We start from the raw sequence: 19885 nt of genomic DNA on the forward strand, positions 1-19885 counted from the left end.
ACCAGGCTTCACTAATGCAGGCAGCCTGCCCTGTGTGCTCTGGCAGTCTGCTCTGTGGTTAACGAATAGCAGGGGACACACTAACTCTCAAGTAATGCCACCGCTGACAAATGTCAACTTTTCTCATGTAGTCTCAAGGATGTGAAGTGCAGCAGTCTGAGACTACTCTTCTCTTTTTTTTCCCCCAAATCAGGTTAGCATAATTTTTTCTGTGAACAACCAGTCAAGCTCACCTACAGACAACCAAACAAACTTACCATACAGAAAGTGTAAAAAGGGAAATTAGTGTTATGCAAAAACAGCTGTCCAACCTTTCCAGCTGTAACACAAATTACAACGCTGTCACCTCATTAACTGCTTCAGCACATCAGAAAGAGCACTGTTTTCTCTCCAAGCTGTGGTGCACTTTTCCGAGTGCAGACATATGCAGAGAAAGAGAAGAAAATGCAGGACTGCGTTCAAAGCCGTGTTGCCAAATGGCGACGGCATATTTTTGCCTCACTTATAATCTAATTTGAATCTGTATCCTATTTGTAAGGGAATAAAATTCATTCAGCAAACGCTCAGGGCACAATGCCTGCAAATCAAAGACTGGTCCATTCTTTGACCGAGGCCGAGCTATTCATTTTGCACCGTTGTGAAGTGCTGCAATTTGTACTGCATTCAACAGGACTTTCAGCATGGCTGACCTCCTTACGTGGATTAAAGGGAAACCAAACTGTAACAGTGCAATAACACTGTCATCAAGGCCTGGTACACAACACAAAGAAACTGGTTTAACATAACTGCAGTCAGTCGCCTCTTCTTTAAATAAAAGTTATGCTTTTTAAAAATACAGTATAATCACATGGTATAATATAAGCGCTATTTTGCTTCTAAAAAACAATAGTGTGGTGAATATTTCTCTTAACTCAAGCTGCCAACACAGCAGTGGCAACATTATGAGATAAAAAATGGAATTGCGTTCAGAAATAGCAATAAACTTGAGCCTGAAGACAACCAGTGGAGTCAAGCTAGTAGGCAGCATCTACAGTGAACATAGGAGCAAAGCAAACTTTATTATTCAAAGCTTAAGTTACTTTTTTAAATTGGCAGCTACTTTAACCTTTACGGGTCACAATGTATAGATTATCAAAAATACTTTTCACAATTGTAATGTTTGATAGGTTTGATGGATTGGATAAAGAAGTTAAAAAAAATAAACGAGTGTATGTTTGAAGTTTTCTTTCCGCGTTTTCAACTTCACGACCAATAACATCATGGTGGTAGGAAAATAAAACGAACCAAGACTAGTGGCATAACGGTCCGCAGTTTGAAATAACCAGTAAGCCAATCTGGCAGGAGAACAGAGCAGTGGTTAGGGCTCCGAATTCATAAGTGGAAGGCTGTCGATTCAAATCCCACGTGAGCCACTGCAGTTATACCCCTGAGAAAGGGTACTTCCGTCAGACAGCTTCACTAACATATCCACACAAACGCAAGTCATTTTAGAATAAAATTACACAGAACACGTACTGTGGAGAACGTCTATATTTCAGTTTGTTATGTGGGTGGGTGCTCCTACTGTACAAGTTGGTTCCTAGAGGTAAAAAACGCCTGTTTCCACCACTCCCTTCTCTCAACCTCTAATTGAAACAATTAGCCGTCCCGAGTTCTCCCACGTGGCCTTACTGCACACTCTTTTCATGGCTTCCAGTTAAATAATTCACTCACTGCGTGGGCGAAGGCATCGTTACAAACAGCGCATGCCACACAACATACTGTACTTTAACTAAGTGAACAGCTTACTTCACTGTGAGGCTGGAGTAGAGGAAAGCAAAAGAGGGGCTTTCCCACTGCTCTTTTTACTTTCAAATTCATTTTCAAGGCAGGTTAAAGGCTTTTCCAGGATGCCGCAAGACAACTAAAGAAGTGGATTTTGCATTCATGCTAGAAAATTAGTTCAACAGATATTGGCTCCAAGTGCCACTTTGATTTAATAGCAATCCCAGCAACGCAGCAGGGGAAGGCTGTTGTCTCTACATATTTGCGATATAATTATACCAACGATGACCCACTAAAATGGAATGTGTAAAGTTTCAGTTCTGACCTCACTGTCACACTATTTTGCCTTGGACAGGTGATCATTAAAAACGAAATAACAAGCAGTTCCTCAGCAGCAATCATAATGCATTCTAAAATGAATGGGAATTACAGTAAAACACCATACGTATATGGCACTTTGCATGACGCATTAAGAGAGCTGTACTTGTGGGCGATGCGCTGCACTGAAAATGTATCAACTTGAGAGTTTTGGTCTGGGACCCACAGTATACACAAGACTCCTAATCTCTGTGGTCATAAAGGTACATTGGAGGGTCAGCTCCAATTATAACGAGCAGGGGTCTGGAAAACAAACTTCAGAATAAGATCTTAATTGGCCATATACAATTTCTTGTATTAGGAATTTGTCTTTTCGCATACCCCAACTCGCTCTCCATGAGACACACAGACAGGGAGAGAAGCTTGGGATCACTGCACAGGGTCAGCCATTAATATAGCGCCCCTGGAGCAGTTAGAGTTAAGGGCCTTGCTCAGGGGCCCAACGGAGTAGGATTCGCCCCACTGAATGGACTGAAAACATGATGAAATCTCATAAACTCCTCTATACTGTAGCTAAAGAAGGACACATAGTAGCCTACACAGTGGGAAATATGTGGTTTGGCTGCATAAGGCATTCCTTAAACAGCAGACAAATCTTGCAAAAATGAAGTGAAATATTCTAGGGAAATATAATGGGGACAAATTTAATTAAACATTCTATGTTATATGCAGAGACAAAATAATGAGAAGGAATAACAATAATCATACTTCACAACAAATCAGTTAAATCAATGGTGGGAAACGTTTTCTTTCTGCGCAAATACAGTCATGTTAATTGGTCCCTTCCGGTTGTAGCCAGAGCTATTACATAAACACAAATGTCAAAACTGTTTTAATTTGCAGTAATGTGGTATTGCACTATAAATACAATGATGACACCTGATGCTATCTGAAGGTTCATACATATGCTTACAATGCAACTGACACTTAATATGTAAACAAGATAGCAGAATTGTTACAAAAATGTATCCTATAGCAACATGCTCCGCTCTGAGCCCATGAACACATGCTGCCTGAGAACAACAGTTCAGTCTATACATTTAAGAAACCCTTAGATGCGTCATTTCAGAGATTTTACTTAAGGTTCAGCACATTGGCAGATGGTAAAATATCAGAATACATCTCGCCTGATACACCGAGTCATAACTCAATTTTTTTTTTATTCCAGCACTGCTAAGTTTATTCTTGCAAAAGATACCTACTTTTAATCTGAAATTTGCTCTAGCCATGGGGAGATCAAGATGTAATTTTTTCATATGATATATATATATAAAACAAAAATATCTACAAAGAAATTATTACAAGAGTAGATTATGGTTCAGCAACACAGCCACAACGTAAGACACTCAACATAGCAAAAAGAAGCCAATAATTAAACCATGGAATGTAAATAGAGCATTCTGCAGTAAGCTGAACAGAAAACTAAAAAGGACAGTATTCAAAACAGACCAAGATAGACTAATCAAAAAGCCACTGGATGGTACCATCTTTAACAGGATCCGCTAGACCAAAAGGAACGAAAGCTAAAAATGCAGTATGTGTACAGATAAACACTTTACTTCCTTAACAAATCCTCCCACATACAGAAATAGAAAAGAGAGAGAATCTATTTAACCAATTCAAGTCTTCTGATAGCACAATTACAGCCCTTAGGGTTGCCCATGATTTAGGGTGGAGGTGTCCTACCATTCTAAATAATCAGTTAAGTCACTGAGTGCACAGGAAACAAATTCTGTACACAACACTAATTCATCTTGCAATTTTTTTCACGTCAGCCAAAACTCTCACCCACAGCTGAACCATGGTAGTGCTCATCTGAGAGGTCTGAGGACTCCCAGGGACTCTCACTGATGCCACCAAGCTTTGTTCAAACGTTGTGTGAAACCACCTTTTATGGAGACCACAGATTTGACCAGTGTTGTCTAGAGGTTCAGCTCTGCTTGGGAAAAGAAGCCTTCAGTAGTTTGATTAAATAGACCGTGTTTACTCAGAAAGATAACAGACCAGCACCAGGAAAGGGTAACTTTCTTTCTGACACTTAAAGGTGAAAAACCAGAATTCACAAGCAGGATAGCAAAAACAGTAAAGATCTGGATGTTAAGATGTTCAGATCTGGATATTTTTTACTGTTTGTTTTTGTCCATTCTTGAAGTGTCACTCCCTTTGGCACAAACAACCAGAACTTAAATATTTGAGACATTTTCTGTCATAACAGTATGCAAGATATTAGCTACAGTAGCTCATACAGTACTATAGTAGCTATAAGGAAAAACAGAACCTACAGTAAATCTGGATTATAATTCAGTCTTTCATCAGTTCTTGGTTTTCCTAAAAATGCAACATGGGAAGGGGCAAGCCTTGTCATAAATTCCCACTCCGGACTGCTCACATCAGAACTAACCAACTTCATCCTGTTCATACTGGTGATTTACTGAACACACAGAATGCCCAACACTTACATTCCAGGATAGTAGCCATTCCTTTTAGACACGCGTGCCATGGGATCTTCAGCTGCAGCTGTCTGTCTGGGATACAGTGTCCTTGCCCAGACAGACACCTACTGTACCACCCTGCCAGTGATCTCACACCTGCCTCCTCCTAAACACAGTAGTAGCTGATATGCCACGCGTGACCCTACACATACTTCAGCTCCTTTACATCACAAGATGCCCACCCCAGCCCCTCAGCTGACCTCCTGCATACTTCATGCCTGAGGTCGTACGAGCAATTTCAGACAGTCTTGAAGGCTGGCGGCAAGGGTTAACTAACGTGAAGCCATGTTTAATCATTACACAGACGCTGCTTATCGGCAAGGCCAATTTAAGTCTGCAGTCACAATCTTGACTGTAGCTGAGTCTGGAGGAGAGGCAGGGCTGTCATTTCCAAAACAAGCCTTGTTCCGAGTGTGAAGGAAAAGTCTTTTTCTCCGGTGCTGCTACTTTAAAATGACCTTCAAAACCTGTAGACACACACCTGATTTACAGACTCCTACTGCTAGGAGTAGGGCTATACCATACCATACCATACCATTCATTTCTGCAACTTCTCTTGTTGGACACAATGGGGCATTATTATTTAACTGGTTTCCAAGGTTTCATTTCATTGGCTTTCTTTTTAGGACACCTTTATCTCCAAACAATGTTTCAGTACTCCTTCCATAACTACTGTATGTCACGGCCTTCTTCTGCAAAGTTTGGCATCTTTTTTTAGGGTAACTAGCTCCCGGCATTGTGTGTGCTTGTGTGCTCAGCCTCCAGCGGGTGGACATGCTCGTACTTACAGTATAAGTGTGATCACTTCGCTGTATTAATTTGGAAGATGGATCTCAACAGCCCCAGTTTAATTACCCCAACAGTATAAATGACCCACAAAAATCAATACTGGGATGTGACTTAAAAAGGTGTAAAAAAATGCAACAGCTAAAATAGTTCAAATGTACTAGCAAGACTAAGCTGATTTAAAATGCTGTGTACACTATTGTTCACCACGTTACAACAAAACAAGCTCCATGGGATGTCTTCTTGTTTGTAACCTAACAGCTGTATATTCCTCCAGTTAACTTCCATCTCAGCCTGGAGTTATGGAAAACTTGTATTTCTGAGATTGTTGTGCGTCATGTGACAAGTAACCTCTAGATGACTTTTTCTAATGCTTGTGAATGAATTTGACCACATTTGGTGGCGATGATGCCTTGAAAGATTTGATAATGAAAATGACCCATGTCACTAATCCTAGCCTTCACACAATAAATAACAAAGGGAATAAATACTTAATCGATATGGCAATGTGTATGTGCTCTTTAATTTTCAGGGTTGGTTAAGCAGATGGTACAAGAAGAATTTCTTTACCCTTCAAGCTTGCACATATTTGCCCACTTTCCTAAGAAGCCAATAAATTTACTAGAGAAATCCTGATTATGAAGGAGAGGAACAATACATTATGAATTAAAAATACATTAAATACATGTCATCACATTCCTCTCAAGAGGATTTTTTCCTGTCAAACATGCCACGTGTTCCCAAAACACGCAGTTAAATAACTGAACTCTTAACGGAACACTTAACACTTTAATAATTTTCAGCTCCCAGACCATTGCAAGTAACTTCAAAGCTCCAAACTCTGAGCAGAAAAAGAAAATCTACCCAAGCAACTTGCCAAGGATTAATTAAAGACATCAGATGCAATGATACTCAGCAGTTGTATCCTTAGGACCAGGACTGGTTAGCTGAAGTACTGTAAGCTGGCGATTTCCCTAAAATAGAATATATGTATTAACACACTCAAGATGCAGTCTAACTGAGAGAACAGTGAGAAACAATGGCTGGTATGCCTCACCCTAGACACATTATGTTATGAGTCACTGATGAAACGTTCATATCATGACAACTTTGTTGCATTTGTTCAGGCAATTTCAGACAACAGTGCTGAATGCTTCAGCCCACACTGCAGTTAAAATGCATTTCACCAAAAACCCTAAAATTCTCAGTTTCTGGCTGTGATAGACAACTGAGACCTGTGCTATGTCTTGGAAAGGCTTCTGATTCACAATACCGTGCAGACCAGCTGGCCTGTATCAGCTCGAGTTGTGGAAAATCATGTCAATTATGTGTGCTATTTGAGGGTTTTATTTCAGTTGCACAGCTCCAAGAATTTTTAATAAGGTTAAACAAATAGTCGTTAACATACTGCCTGACTTGCAGACTTAGTACAAGGATTTCTCAAAAACCAGTACAATGTAAATAGAAGAATGTAAAAATGAAAACCCTCTTCCCATTAATTTAGCAGTTTTATGATGTTTTTTTTCCCCGTTTACTGTTAAAATACTTCCCCAGCAACCAAAGAAAACTGAAGATGGCTTCTTCAACAGCTAATACACTTCGCCCTGTCAAGAATCAAAATCAAATAGTGTACAAATGTTATGCAGTCATATTACAATGATAGACAAACACTAATGTCTGAGGCACTACAGCAGGGCCAATAGTTGTTCATAACTGGAAACTTTAAAAAAATCTTCAGAAAATGCCCATCACACCAAAATTCTTTGTGCTACCCATAAAAATCTCATAAATAAATCACGCTCTGTACTTGCTTTATACTCCTTGTCAGCATATTAGGCACAACTGTTTGTTTATCGCTGAGGTAGTTACTTCACCGATGGTGCCAAAGTGCTAGTGTGAGATTGTGAATCAACATTTAAACTTCTGACTCTTTTAGCCTTGCTGGGTGCATTTTAATAAATATAAGCCTGTGCTTTATACTCCTTTAATTCCATTGTATGGCCAGTTTTAGCTTCAACTACTTAATTCTGACTGTTGCCAGTTCTTTTACTACAGGGAGGGACAGCACCAGCGACGGACAGTACATGGTGTACTGATACTTTTGAACTAATCAGTGTCCTTAGGTTTGGAAAGGCGCCTTATGGAAATAAAAGTCAATAATAATATTGACTTGGGATAAAGGTCTTCCACATCTCTCCTCCCTCTTCTCAACATTTAAACCTTGATTCATTCATATTTCTTATCCATATACTGTAATTATATGAACCACGTAATATATAAATAATTAAGATCCACGCTGGAATAAAAATCCCAGGACTGTCGGGGTTTCTTCAGGACACATTCGCTCCGAAAATTAAATAGTGTAAAAAGCCATTTATTTGTTACATCAACATACGTTAATAATCACAATTAAAGACGCGAATTTACGTCAACCCCCCTACAGATGTTTCCTGCGTAATTTTATCACTGTAACCATAGTTGCTTTGCGGAACCCCGGTAAGTTCGCCAACCAAAGAGAACTACTTTGTGATGCAGTAAAAATAAACTGGCATGAACCCTCTTCTTGCACTTCTTGAACACTAACAAGGGGGAACCGAATAAACTGACCTATACAGGTTTTACTGCATCTGGTTCAACGGGGGGCGGGGCGATGGTGTCAAGTTAAAAATTAAATCAAACGTGGACAGCGGGCTTTTTGTTTCTTCAAATTAATAAAGATTTTCTTCCACCCCAATTTATTGTATTACAGCCTGGAAGTTCCTTCAGCCTTTTCAAGGTTAGCTTTGCTCATGTACGCCTACAGTGTATGGTTACACAAGTTGTGCACAGTTCAGTGACAGTAGCCTTAACCTTTTAAAAAGTGCAATCGTTTTGTCTGTCTTTTGTCACTTCTGTAACTCCTTACGTGATGCTTCAATGTAAAACTTCTCAAACAGTAATTTTAAGCAAGGGCGTTACGCTTCAGGGGTCACACCACTAAACAGATGGAGAGGTCTGGGGTATCCCCATTTAAGTCAGTGAAGCAGTAACACCCACGCCCTCCGACCAACATGCTGTACTGCATCAATATAACGTATTAACAAACTTACACAAAAGTGACACCATTTAAATTGACAAATAACTACACTTAGTTCGAGAAAGTTAACTTAGTACTGGCGTTCCGTCATCAATTTCTTACAGTGCAGGCCGAAGCTGTTCAGTTAACCTCGGTTTGCAGCTGTTAAGAGGTGTAAATTGAGTGCGTTACCATTAAAAAAAAACAATTTTATAATAAGTCAGTCTTATAATTAGAGTAAATCGGTATTGCACACATAGGGTCTTTAGCAGTAGAATGAAGTACGGCTAATCACATGAATACAACGCCGATGATACTGTATGGGCAGCTGCTTCCTAAAAAATACAGAACCGCGGCGTACACTGCCGCACTCTTCATGAAAAGGAACTGATTTCTAGCAGAACGACTTTGTACCCGAGAGACGAGATCAACACAAATGCCCACGTTACTGCACAACATCTTGTAATGGGCAACGCGAAAGGACTTACAGCACGCAGAGGGCGTACGCGCCGCTGACACTCTCGCTGTCGCGCACTAGGAAACTCCCATCTCGACCGGCCCGGGCCAGCAGCTCCTCCGCCGCGGCTCGGCTCAGGTCCCGGTGATACCACAACGGAGCCGCACAGCCCAGGGGAGACAGTCCAGCCATCATCGTGACAAAAAAAATACGTATCCCACAACTGTAATAAATACTATTTCCTGGATATGCAAATCGGTATAGTCTGAGATAAGAACAAAACAGGAGTAATATCCCAATTCACTTTTCAGCTCGTTAGAATTCCTGAAGGTCCGGAGTCGAGGATTCACTTTTCCCTTTTCCCTCGGAAATAAATATATGGAAACAGAGTGGAAAAAGTCGGATCCGTGGAATCATAGTACAGCATCAATGGGTCAAATTAAATATCACAGCGACAATATTGTTTTTAAACTGTGTCGATAAAACACGGACGTTAGCTTTCCGAAGTTATTTTAAAACTTCTTGTCAGTCCCTCTTGTTTCGTTGCATTGAAATAGCTTTGACTGTCTCAAAATGGAAATCAAATGGAAAAAAACATCAGTGAAACTTTCTGGACTAGGCTGCTTCAGAATATACCGAAATCCCGCTACCGCAAATCAAATTGCACAGAACTGATGTTTACCTCCTCCTGATTCAAGTACAATACACAAGAACTATTTGCGCAGCACAGCACGGTTTTTACACGATCGCGTCTTTCCCTTTAAAATCCTTTCTTCCCGACTGTAAAATTCCACGATATTCGATTACATAAATATGAAATACACTTCAAGAGTGCCCAGGACATAGAAATTCAGAACTTCCCATCTTCCTTTCCTTTCTTGTTTTGATTTAAAAAAAAACTTAACATCCACCACATCACAATTAAAATACTGCCATCCGCTGTTTGTCCATCCTTCTCAAAGCTCCATCCACCTTCCTCTGATAGTTATTCCTGTCGCGGCTGTGTACTTAATGCAGATGTTAAAAGCGAAAACGATATTTTTCACCCCGTGGCAAAGCTTTTCGAAATTCACGGAAAACCTCTCGCTCTCCATTTAAAACTCCAAACATCCAGCTCGGTAGCACTTGCTAAATAGGGATCCCCTTCCTACACTAAAGGGAACTTTTCCCTTTCCTGCTAAATCCTGGCCCTGGCGTCTCCTTTTGAGCGTGCTCACCACACTCAGACTTGAAAAAAAAAAGTTACTGAGAAAACTTCCTGCTCTGTTACACCATTGGGGTAATTAAAGGGCCAGGTCGCTACTTACTACTCGAGGTCGCTACTACGAGAAATCATCCTCGTATAATTTCGTGCCTATTTCTTGTGATATTTGTTCATTTACTAAAAAGAAGTACTGTTTTTTTAAAGGTTACCCTGCCGTGTTTTCAGAGACAAAATCCTGTCTTCTATAAAAAATGTCTATATCCTCAGATCATTTAGCCACTGGCAACTGAAAATGGACCAAATGATGGGTTAAATGGTCTTTTCCAGTTTATGCTTGTTCTTTGGTTCTTAAAACCATGGTTCTGGCTGCATGGCGCTATCAGTGGTGTGGTACCACCAATAGCAAATGAGAGTGAGTTAGAAATGTTGATTTATCTTTGGTTAGGGAAAAAGATGGTTAGTTGTAGCCTAGTTTATAGTAACAATAATCTTTCTGTTCAGTATCAAAGGAACCGCAGGTACAGACACCTGGTGCATGTGCTTAGCTGAGGAGTCAGTGTTGTGCAGGTGCCATTTGTAGGATTTTGATTGAACAGCTCTAAATCAGAATTCTCCCTAAAAGGTCATTGCTGTTTTGGAAGCTTTATTTATTGCAAATCTTTAAATAATAATACTGATTATCTGATACACAATTAGACATTTCTTCTAAACATGTTGTTTTATCGTAATCGTAGACCATATCTAACTTTAAAACTGTGCTATAATCAAAGACCGCATTACCTCCTGAGACACTGAAGCTCCCTAGTGGGATATCCCTTAGGAAGTGTGTGAATCATTAACACAAAAGGAACATGAAACGATTTTTTTTCTCGTTGCTGGCTTTAGGTCAGATCCAAAACACTGATGTGATTGTGGCATTAAAGTTAATGCCGTAATTTGTCATTCAGAAATAAAAGGAGTTTGGACTGGACACAATACATCACACCCAAAAATTACAGCACGCACACCAGTTCTGTGCAGGTACATTCCAAATCCATTGTGCAAATATAAGCAAAGACCGCTGGAAATGTGAGTATGAAATAACACTCACAATCAACGACACTTTGATACCGGTTGAAACATGGCATCAGAAATTTCATGGCACAGATCATTTATTTGCCGGGGTTCCTATAGAAGCTGATATTAAATTGTTATTGATTTCTCTCTGCACACTTTACTTTTTTCTCCTTTGTCCTTTTTTGCTTTTGCTGCATGCTACAGGCCCCATCAGAGGGACCAATGTAAACTATGCTTAGAGTGCAGAGTCTGAGGTATTAGTGCCTGCTATGCAATAATCATAAGTTCTTTCGATAGCTTTGAGGACATGAGCTAAAAGGTTCCTGTAAAATGAGCGCTATTCTTGTTTACAGTAAACACATCCCATTCTCACCGCACTAAAGCTACAGGTTGCACTCTGGTAGTAAGTGGAATACTTTGCGTTGACGTGGCTCAGAACAAGCAGCATGACCTTGTGAGTGTGAGTCACGATATGCCCATTTTCCATGGCAGAAGACAGCTTTATAAATAAATAAGAAAATGGAGGAAAGAAAAAAAAATAAAGCAGAAGCAGGGATTGCTGAGCACAGAATATGGAAGTGGGTTTAAGAGGATTTGACCCATTTGGGTTCTATCCCACCACAAAAATCTTTTTCGTCAGTCAGCACTTCAAACCTAACAATTAAGAGGAAAGAGGCTGGTTTCAAATGATAAGGAAAATCCTCATTGGTTCTTCCATGCAGTCTTATACAGTACTTTACATATTTTCCCCTTCACTTCCAACTTGATATTTTTCTGTTAGGTTTGAGTTAAATGCTGTCACTGTCCTTTATTGCTACTTTATGGTACTTTATTTCTCAACTCTGTACCGTTTTATGTTTAGCGGTGTGCTAGTATGTTGCCCAGATTAAGAGTACCTGCTAAATTAATAATAATTTTTGGATTTTTCTGGGTAAAGTGAGTAAAGGAGATCAGGAGAACTAACACACTAAACTCTGGATGCTTTCAGCTCCAGACCGAATGTGTATTGGACTAAATGGCACTGAATGTGGCTAAAGATATGTAATATTAACTTGCACTTACCAAACCCTGCCTTGTCTTCTGTATCAGTAACTAGAAAATACTGGATTAATAACTAAAATGTCCATTCGTGAAACAGTTTCGCTGCATAAAATATTCAGGCCTACACAACAGAATGATTCATAATGTATGAAGTCCTTCATCCATAACTCTTAGCCAGATAGTGCGCGTAAAGAGCCAATGGCCTTGTTTTCATGAGCCACACACAGCCCTGTTTCTCAAAGCAGGGTTACCAGAAGCTGACTTACACTGTGCAGACGTTTACTGGGGAGTCTTTCTTCATGAAATGCAACAAACTCAAGTCAGCAGAACCTTTAATGTGTTTGAAACTTCATCACTCAATTTAGGAGAACCTCTGCAAGAGGCTGGCTGTATTCCTGGATAAATGTGCAATTTTTTAGCCCAACGTTAGACTTTTATGCTATAAGCTGAAATACCACAATTCAGAATTTAGCCGAGCTTATTTTACCTATGGAAACAAGCCCTGCAATATGGATTATTCAGTGTTAGAGAAGGCACTGGGTTTGCCTGTTCCTTTGCAGTGTCTATGCAAAGAAAGAGGGTCTAGGTGTAGCTAGCGAATTCACTTTTGGAACACGAACCACATGAGTCACTATACAGGCATGTAGGTTTGAGTAAAAGTACAGTATGTTGTGAATTTCAGAGCTAGAACTTAGGACCCAAAGTAATTAAACGTGGTCAAACGTTTTGACACCAACCACATGAGCCAAAGTGCACAAAACTGTCAATATGAATATACATCTTCCAAATCTTCACAAACCTATTAGAAACGGGTAAATAGAAACAATTATTTTATTAAAACATTTTAATTCAGAACAACAGCAATGAAAGAAATGTTAAGAGGCCAAACAGGGAGGCTGGAAGACTAAGGGATGAGGCCCCATTAATCAAGCCTTTTTCTACAGCATAATATCGCGCAACGTCTTCATTGGGATTTGTGCCCTCGTCGAACCACATCTGCATACAGCGCCCACTGCTTCTCTCAAACGTGCTGTAAGCATAGGAACGGGACCAGATCTTCTCACACATGCTCTGAGGCGTGGGGAAAACGTCACTGAATTTCCTGCACTTTGTACCAGCTGGGCAAATGTTTGTACCTGACAAGAGGGGAAGAGAGGAAGATAATGAAATGAAAGCTTGCAGTTTAGGACACTCTGTAGAGCGAGGGATCTGTTGCGGAGTTGAAAGGGAGATGATACTTGATAATGATTTTCAGATGGGGTTACTACAGAGAACAGCTACTGTGAAAGAAGGTCAGAAAAGACTCTCAAGGACGTGGCTACGTCAGCATGCTTAGGCTGCAAAGGAACAAGTAAAGGTCTATTCCATGCTGAAAAGAAAAGAGACACAATGTTTCGGCTGTGGAGCCTTCTTCCGGCGTGGAGAGACTGAAAACACTCTTTCCCACTGCTTAAGAAATGTAAAAACCCTACCCTTATTAAACCATGCAACTAAAAACATATTCTTAATTTTGTGTGTTCAGAAAGCATTTCCCTGGCTCAGGCAACTGATTGTAAGGGTTCCCACATGGAACAAGACACTTCTTTTTTGCTGCCTGCATTCAAAGATACAAAACGTAAATATTTATGTAATTGATCAGAATTACCAATTGACCCTTGAGCAGGAGAAAACAAATCTCTGACACCTGAAATATCCACCTCTCCAGGACAAAGCTATAGCCAGCTCAAGTTTGGTGTTCAAAAACACCATTTTCTAACTGCTTTTCCAATAGAGGATCATGGGGAAGCAAGAGTCTATCCTGGCAAACAACGGACGCAAGGCAAGACACACCACGGATGGGAGACCAGTTCATCACAAGGCACACACAGACACAAACACGCACACACTCACAACACAATTTTACCACAAGTCAAACCTGTCAGAATGTCCTAGGACTGTGGAAGGAAGCCAAAGTATCCAGAGGAAAGCCATTTTAACACAGTGAGAACATACAAACTCCACGCAGATAGCTCCCCAGGAATTAAACTCACCAGCACTGAGGGGTAGCAATGCAAACCACTGCACCAACATGTTTTCCCCAATCCAGTTCTGTATGTCTTCCTTCGGATGAGACGTAAAACCGAGGTCCTGACTCTCTGTGGTCATTAAAAATCCCAGGGCATTTCTCGAAAAGAGTAGGGGTGTAACCCCGGCATCCTGGCCAAATTTCCCATTGACCCTTACCAATCATGGCCTCCTAATAATCCCCATCTATGAATTGGCTTCATTACTCTGCTCTCCTCCCCACTGATAGCTGATGTGTGGGGAGCGTTCTGGCGCACTATGGCTGCCGTCGCATCATCCAGGTGGATGCTGCACAGTGGTGGTGTTGGAGGGGAGTCCCCATTACCTGTAAAGCGCGTTGAGTGGAGTGTCCAGAAAAGTGCTAAATAAGTGTAAGCAATTATTATTATTATTATTGTTATTAAATTATCACCAGCAGCATCAAGCCTGATTAATTGATTCAACTATCCTTATTAAACCTTATTTCCTAATTAAAAAATAATCATCCTGAGGTCTTGGGTGATTTTCCTACTAAACCTGCTGAACCTGCTGAGAAACAAACTTAGGAAACCTGGCAGGAAGAGTTAATAAGAAACGATTTTAGGGCAGACGAAAGCTCAGAGTGCACAAAATCTGTGGTTTAGTTTAAAACAAAAGTTGGGCAGTGGTCTTAATTGTCTGCAACTTAACATTCATAAATCAGCTTGCCCCGGCGTCTTTTTGTACTCATAGCAGTTTCACGAACCTGTGCTCCAATCCCAGCCCTTGTGCCAGTTTTCTTTGCAGGTGAAGTCAGTCTTACAGTCCTCCCACCACCCGTTACAGTCTTCTTTGCAAATGGGAACATCGATAATTCGCTCGTTCCGCCATGACTGGTTCACCTGAAACAGGGGACCAGGCACACCGCAGAGAGAGAGGTCAGGTCACACGCTAAGAAATACTGCACTACAGGAATTAAGCGAAACAAACACATCGGCATGAAGGAGGCACAGCAATGAGAGAATGGTTTCCAGCATCACAAAGAGGAGTACTTTTATGTGGGCCCCACCAAATTGTGTTTAATATGCTCACAGAGGCCTCTTAAAAGGGAAAGTACATTTCCTGCCCCCCTTTCAACAGATAAAACAGATTTTAACAGATTGAATTTTAACGGAGCGGGTTGTGTGATCTTTTTCTTATTTCATGGAGTTTCTTTTTCCCTGAAGTCATCTTTTTTCTATTTAGTACTTTCTGACTCATGTCTTTATTTGCAGTGCAATAGAGACTCCTGAGTACAAAGTCCAAAAAAATGAAAATGAAAATCATACCCACACACATGCACAGTATGTATTGTACCCCGAAAATGTATTTTTTTTATCTCCAACCTAAGATTAATGTTTTTCTCTGCTTGAAATATTAATCTGGGACTGAAGTTTATTTTCCTACCTTGCGCCTTTCAAAATCTTGGATGGGCTTTTGTTATTTATTTAGGTCATAAAGACAGTAAATGATCATGAGGAAGTACTGTATGCTATGATGAAGTGCACAATTGATTTCTTTCCCTTCTTCTCTTTATTCCATGACTTCTCTTCTCCATGACTTTATTAGCTTAAAAGGATTCTTAACATGGGAAAACTTTACTGCAGGATAAACATTGGAGTGACGTAGAGTACATACTGCAAAGAACACATATATGGGAAAACTGAATAATGCAACATTTTGGAAGTTCAAGTTTGCTAGTTTCAGGATTGTAACAGATCTGTGTGCAGGCAGTACCTGCATTTGGTCTCGTGCAAAAGACTATGCATTTAAAGTACATTAAATGGGATTTTTTATATTCAGTCAGGTAAGATGGTACGATTTTCCTTTAAGAATTCAGATTTTTTCTTGGGTCATAGTGCCATCTAGTGAAAGTACACTGCAAAAGTCAAAGACTTTGTGGAAAGAGCACAAAGAAGAGCAATAAAAAAGGTATCTGGTCTCACAGGATTATCATATAATATATTATATAACATATAACAGGTTAAGGGAGTTAAATCTCTTCATTCTCTAGAACAAAGGAGGCTGAGAGGAGTTTGGGGGGAATTGATAGGATTAACAAAAGGGATCTTGGTAATGAAACAATTACACTGGGCCACAACTGGAAAGTAAGGGAATTTGTTTAGGATGGAGAATAGGAAATGTTTCTTTTCAAAAAGTGCTGGGGGTATTTAGCACATGTTCCCACTCAGGTGGCTGAGGCCCTGACTCTGGGCTTTTTAAGAAATGGCTGCATGAAATTTTAGATTCACTTAGTTAATATACCAAATACGTAAACAGGTTAATTGTTTTGTCTCATTTTTGGTTTTGTGTCATTTTGTATGATAACACGGTCAATCAGTATTTTCACTTCATTTCACCAAAAAGCAGATCAGTTTAAGACAAGGTGACAGTTTGGGTGTGGCATGTCACTCCTAGCTGGGATCTCTTCAATTGTATATTGGTATGTACTACAGGAAAAGAAGCCACACAAACATTTTGCTAACATTCATTAAGTGAGGCACAGGATTAATCTTTCAACTCACTTTCCAAACAAGACAAATAAAGTCTAATTCCTTCTCTGGAGCCTTGTGTTTTTTTTTTCAAGCTGCCAAACCTGACAAGTTTCAGAACATTCTGTAATCTCTAAAATTTCCTTCAGTAGCAAATCCAAAAGATTCAGGTCTTTCCCAAACCAGATGACATAAAGCTGTGCTTGCCATGCCCATTCATAGGTTGAGAAACAAGTTAATTGTTCACAGCCGAGTCTCATTTCTCTACTCATCAATGTGTCCTTTTTTCATTTTTTAAGAAGCAGGCAGAGGAAACTTTATAATTCAGCAGACAAGGTTATAATGGGTAGAGTCCTCTCAAACTAAAATAGACTCCCCCCATAACCCCACCTCACGATCTGTCACGGCATACAGTAGTCATCATCTGATGCCGATGAAAACTTCAGGGTCATCTTGGGAAGAGAAAGAATGCCCTGTGCTCTCTGCAGGGCTTGAAATTATTAAACTGTTCACCGTGGAAGAGTGCTAATATGTTCATGTTACCTTCTGAATCCAGGGACCCAGATGAGGGGAGCACTCATAAAAGCAGGTGTCCTGAATGAAGTGTCTCTTGCAGGAGCTCGACATAATGCCGCAGTGGTTCCAGTTGAAGTTGTAGAGGTAGGAGTTGTCTTCGTGTGCCTCCTCAGTGGTGTTTGCTGTGCAGCAGGCGTTGTTCTTCCACGGTTTACACTGAGCAGCACAGCAAGTGGAAGATTAGACAGTGAGCACAGAGCAGGGGTCATACACAGATGTCTGGAACTCTATGGGGGGCATTTAGCTGCTCTAGATTTTCCAGCTCCAGACATTTTCCTTAACACTGTTTTTAAAATGGAAAAAAAAAGTACAGACCAGATATCCTAACAGTTGCCTAGGTTGCCTAGGTTTTAGTAATTAAAGATTACTGCTTCAAGGAATGTTAGACATCGATCCTTAACTTTTCCTTGGCACACTTTGTATGTTTAAAATGACTTATCTCCAGTTGTTACAAATGTAGTAGAAATTATAATTATAAGTCCTCCCCAATTTTTTAAATACTATTTTCCGTTTGAAGTTGCTGTTTCAAAATATGTTAGTTTTTCTGTGCAATTGTTTCTAAACTATGAGGTATTTGCCAGGCTGTGCTCATGAAGATGTTTGTATATTAGTTGGCTCATATGAAGAAATGTTCTTGCATATGATGCTTGTAAGGTAGAAAAATAGCTGTAATACTGTATATTCATGATGGGTCAGCTGTGGCTTTGTTCAGCTCAATGGGCCAACTCAAGGTGCCCAGTGATAGTGTGTGATTGCTGAAAAGCTGGTTAATTCAGCTCCTCTTCCTACCTGCTGAAAAAGTTTGCCCTCAGGTCCAGGAGTTTTTTTATGATGTTTGCCATCCATGCACTTGTTTAAAATATCCTCAGACACCGCCACAAAAACCAGGGCCAACAGCAAGGTCACACCCAGCATTTCTCTGAAGGAAAAAAACTGATAAATTATGTTTAGAGGAAAAAGTTCTCCAAAAACTTAACTAAGATTTTCCTCCAGCTTCTCTCATTTATAATTTCAGGCAACAGAAAGTAACTCACACCCAGCTGAGCAACATTAGTAATTTGTTTGGCTGATGCTGTCCAAAGTGACATCTATACCTGGGCATTTTTCTGAAGTGATATGAACAAGACAACAGCAGTACTTCACTCAGATTTTAAAACCATAACCTCCATTTCTCTGCACTGCTGAATCTGACACCCTTGAAACACTATTGCTCCTGTACAAAAGTGACAGCACTTTTCTAACAGTGACAAAATTCCAATTGTTTTTTTCCAAACTACACTACAGATAAATGAAAGCAAGCATTTACAGTATGTAAATTTTGCTTCGTATTTTCACATGTTCCCATGTGAAATTTCTACTTTTAAACCTTCAGAATTAGAAAAAAAAAGGTTACAAATTCAATACTGGAACACAAACATTGAAAATCACCCTGTACATATTGTGGTACCAGACTGCAGTATATCTGAGAAATATAGTTCTGGAATTCTTTGAGAATAATGTGAAATCTACAGGATAAGATAGCATACAGTACAATAAGATATTTACATTTCATTTCATAAACTAATACATGAACAAAATTATTTTAACACTTGTCTGACTTTGGCACAACACTCATTATTTAGATTATGAATAATACATGGATGATTAGTTGAAACTCTCTTCACTTTTAAGTCTGGTTGGGAGGCTGGGACTTTTCAATGTAAGACAATCAAGTATGCCATTAAAACTACTGTGATAAAGTTGCAGTGAGGTACCTTTAAGTCATGATCACAAGTTTCAAACACGTATTTCCAAAAAATTAAATGTTTTATATATAGTTTTTATATGTAACATTTATAGAAACTTTACATATATGCTCAGAACAGTAACACTCTATTTCATGTTTAGCAGTCTGAATTTTGGCTTCTGAAATAATATAATTACCAAATAAAACCTAATAATTATCTCAAATACCATACTGTGCTGTTCTATATAAGCATTGAAATGCTACATATGGAATACATATGAAATATGAAAAGTACAAAACCCCATGAAGTCATAAGACAATAAAGACTAACATCCCACCCTCTGTTTTCGGTCTACTTGGCCTGGTGAGAGTAAAGACTGACATGTTATTTAAAAAAATAAGGAATATAAAATGATCAAGACCTTCTTAAGTACATCCTGGATTAAAACTGAACCGCCTTCGAAGCTTCACTCTCCTCTGATGTTCTGGATTAAATAAACTTTACACACCACGGACACTTTATATCTGTTCTCAGGCTTTAGTTTAACTCAAATGGAAGGTTTCTGATTGGCTTCAGACAGTAGAGGACAGTCCCTAAACAGTGCAATAACAGAGAGAAAGTCTGTGATCCTGATTTCCATTAGTACTATTTAGGAATGCGAAGATAACAGTTTATGATTACTTTGCACAATCACAGGACAAAGTCTGAGAACTTACTAGAAAAAGTATGCAAGGTCTCTTCGCCACAGAGTTTTACCTTGAAGCTGTGTGCTCACAATGAGATTCCAGGCTTCTTT

General features: G+C 39.6%; 2 protein-coding genes across 4 annotated transcripts in view; both read right to left on the minus strand.

The window, feature by feature from the left end:
• Window positions 1-10173, minus strand: part of inppl1a (inositol polyphosphate phosphatase-like 1a) — a 51175-nt gene extending 41002 nt beyond the window's left edge. For both annotated transcript variants that reach the window (XM_088921335.1, XM_088921334.1), the window contains exon 1: window positions 8964-10173. In XM_088921335.1, coding sequence (XP_088777461.1) covers window positions 8964-9127 — 164 coding nt within the window. In that variant the 5' untranslated portion in view covers window positions 9128-10173. The remainder of the gene's footprint in view (window positions 1-8963) is intronic.
• A 2900-nt stretch (window positions 10174-13073) lies between these two features.
• On the minus strand, window positions 13074-19649 carry folr (folate receptor). 2 transcript variants are annotated; one of them, XM_088921340.1, is made up of 5 exons: window positions 19511-19649; window positions 18152-18281; window positions 17330-17518; window positions 15022-15157; window positions 13074-13369 (listed from the first exon to the last, which is right to left on the minus strand). In XM_088921340.1, the coding sequence occupies exons 1-5, from the start codon at window positions 19522-19524 to the stop codon at window positions 13083-13085; spliced, it is 756 nt and encodes a 251-aa protein (XP_088777466.1). In that variant the 5' UTR covers window positions 19525-19649; the 3' UTR covers window positions 13074-13082. The 2 variants fall into 2 exon arrangements, with proteins under 2 accessions (XP_088777466.1, XP_088777467.1); XM_088921341.1 differs by having other exon boundaries at window positions 18152-18295; window positions 19511-19552.
• Window positions 19650-19885: the final 236 nt, after the last annotated feature.

The sequence above is a fragment of the Atractosteus spatula genome, chromosome 7, assembly GCF_055471065.1.
Source record: "Atractosteus spatula isolate fAtrSpa1 chromosome 7, fAtrSpa1.hap1, whole genome shotgun sequence".
In the NCBI taxonomy this organism is placed as follows: domain Eukaryota; kingdom Metazoa; phylum Chordata; class Actinopteri; order Semionotiformes; family Lepisosteidae; genus Atractosteus; species Atractosteus spatula.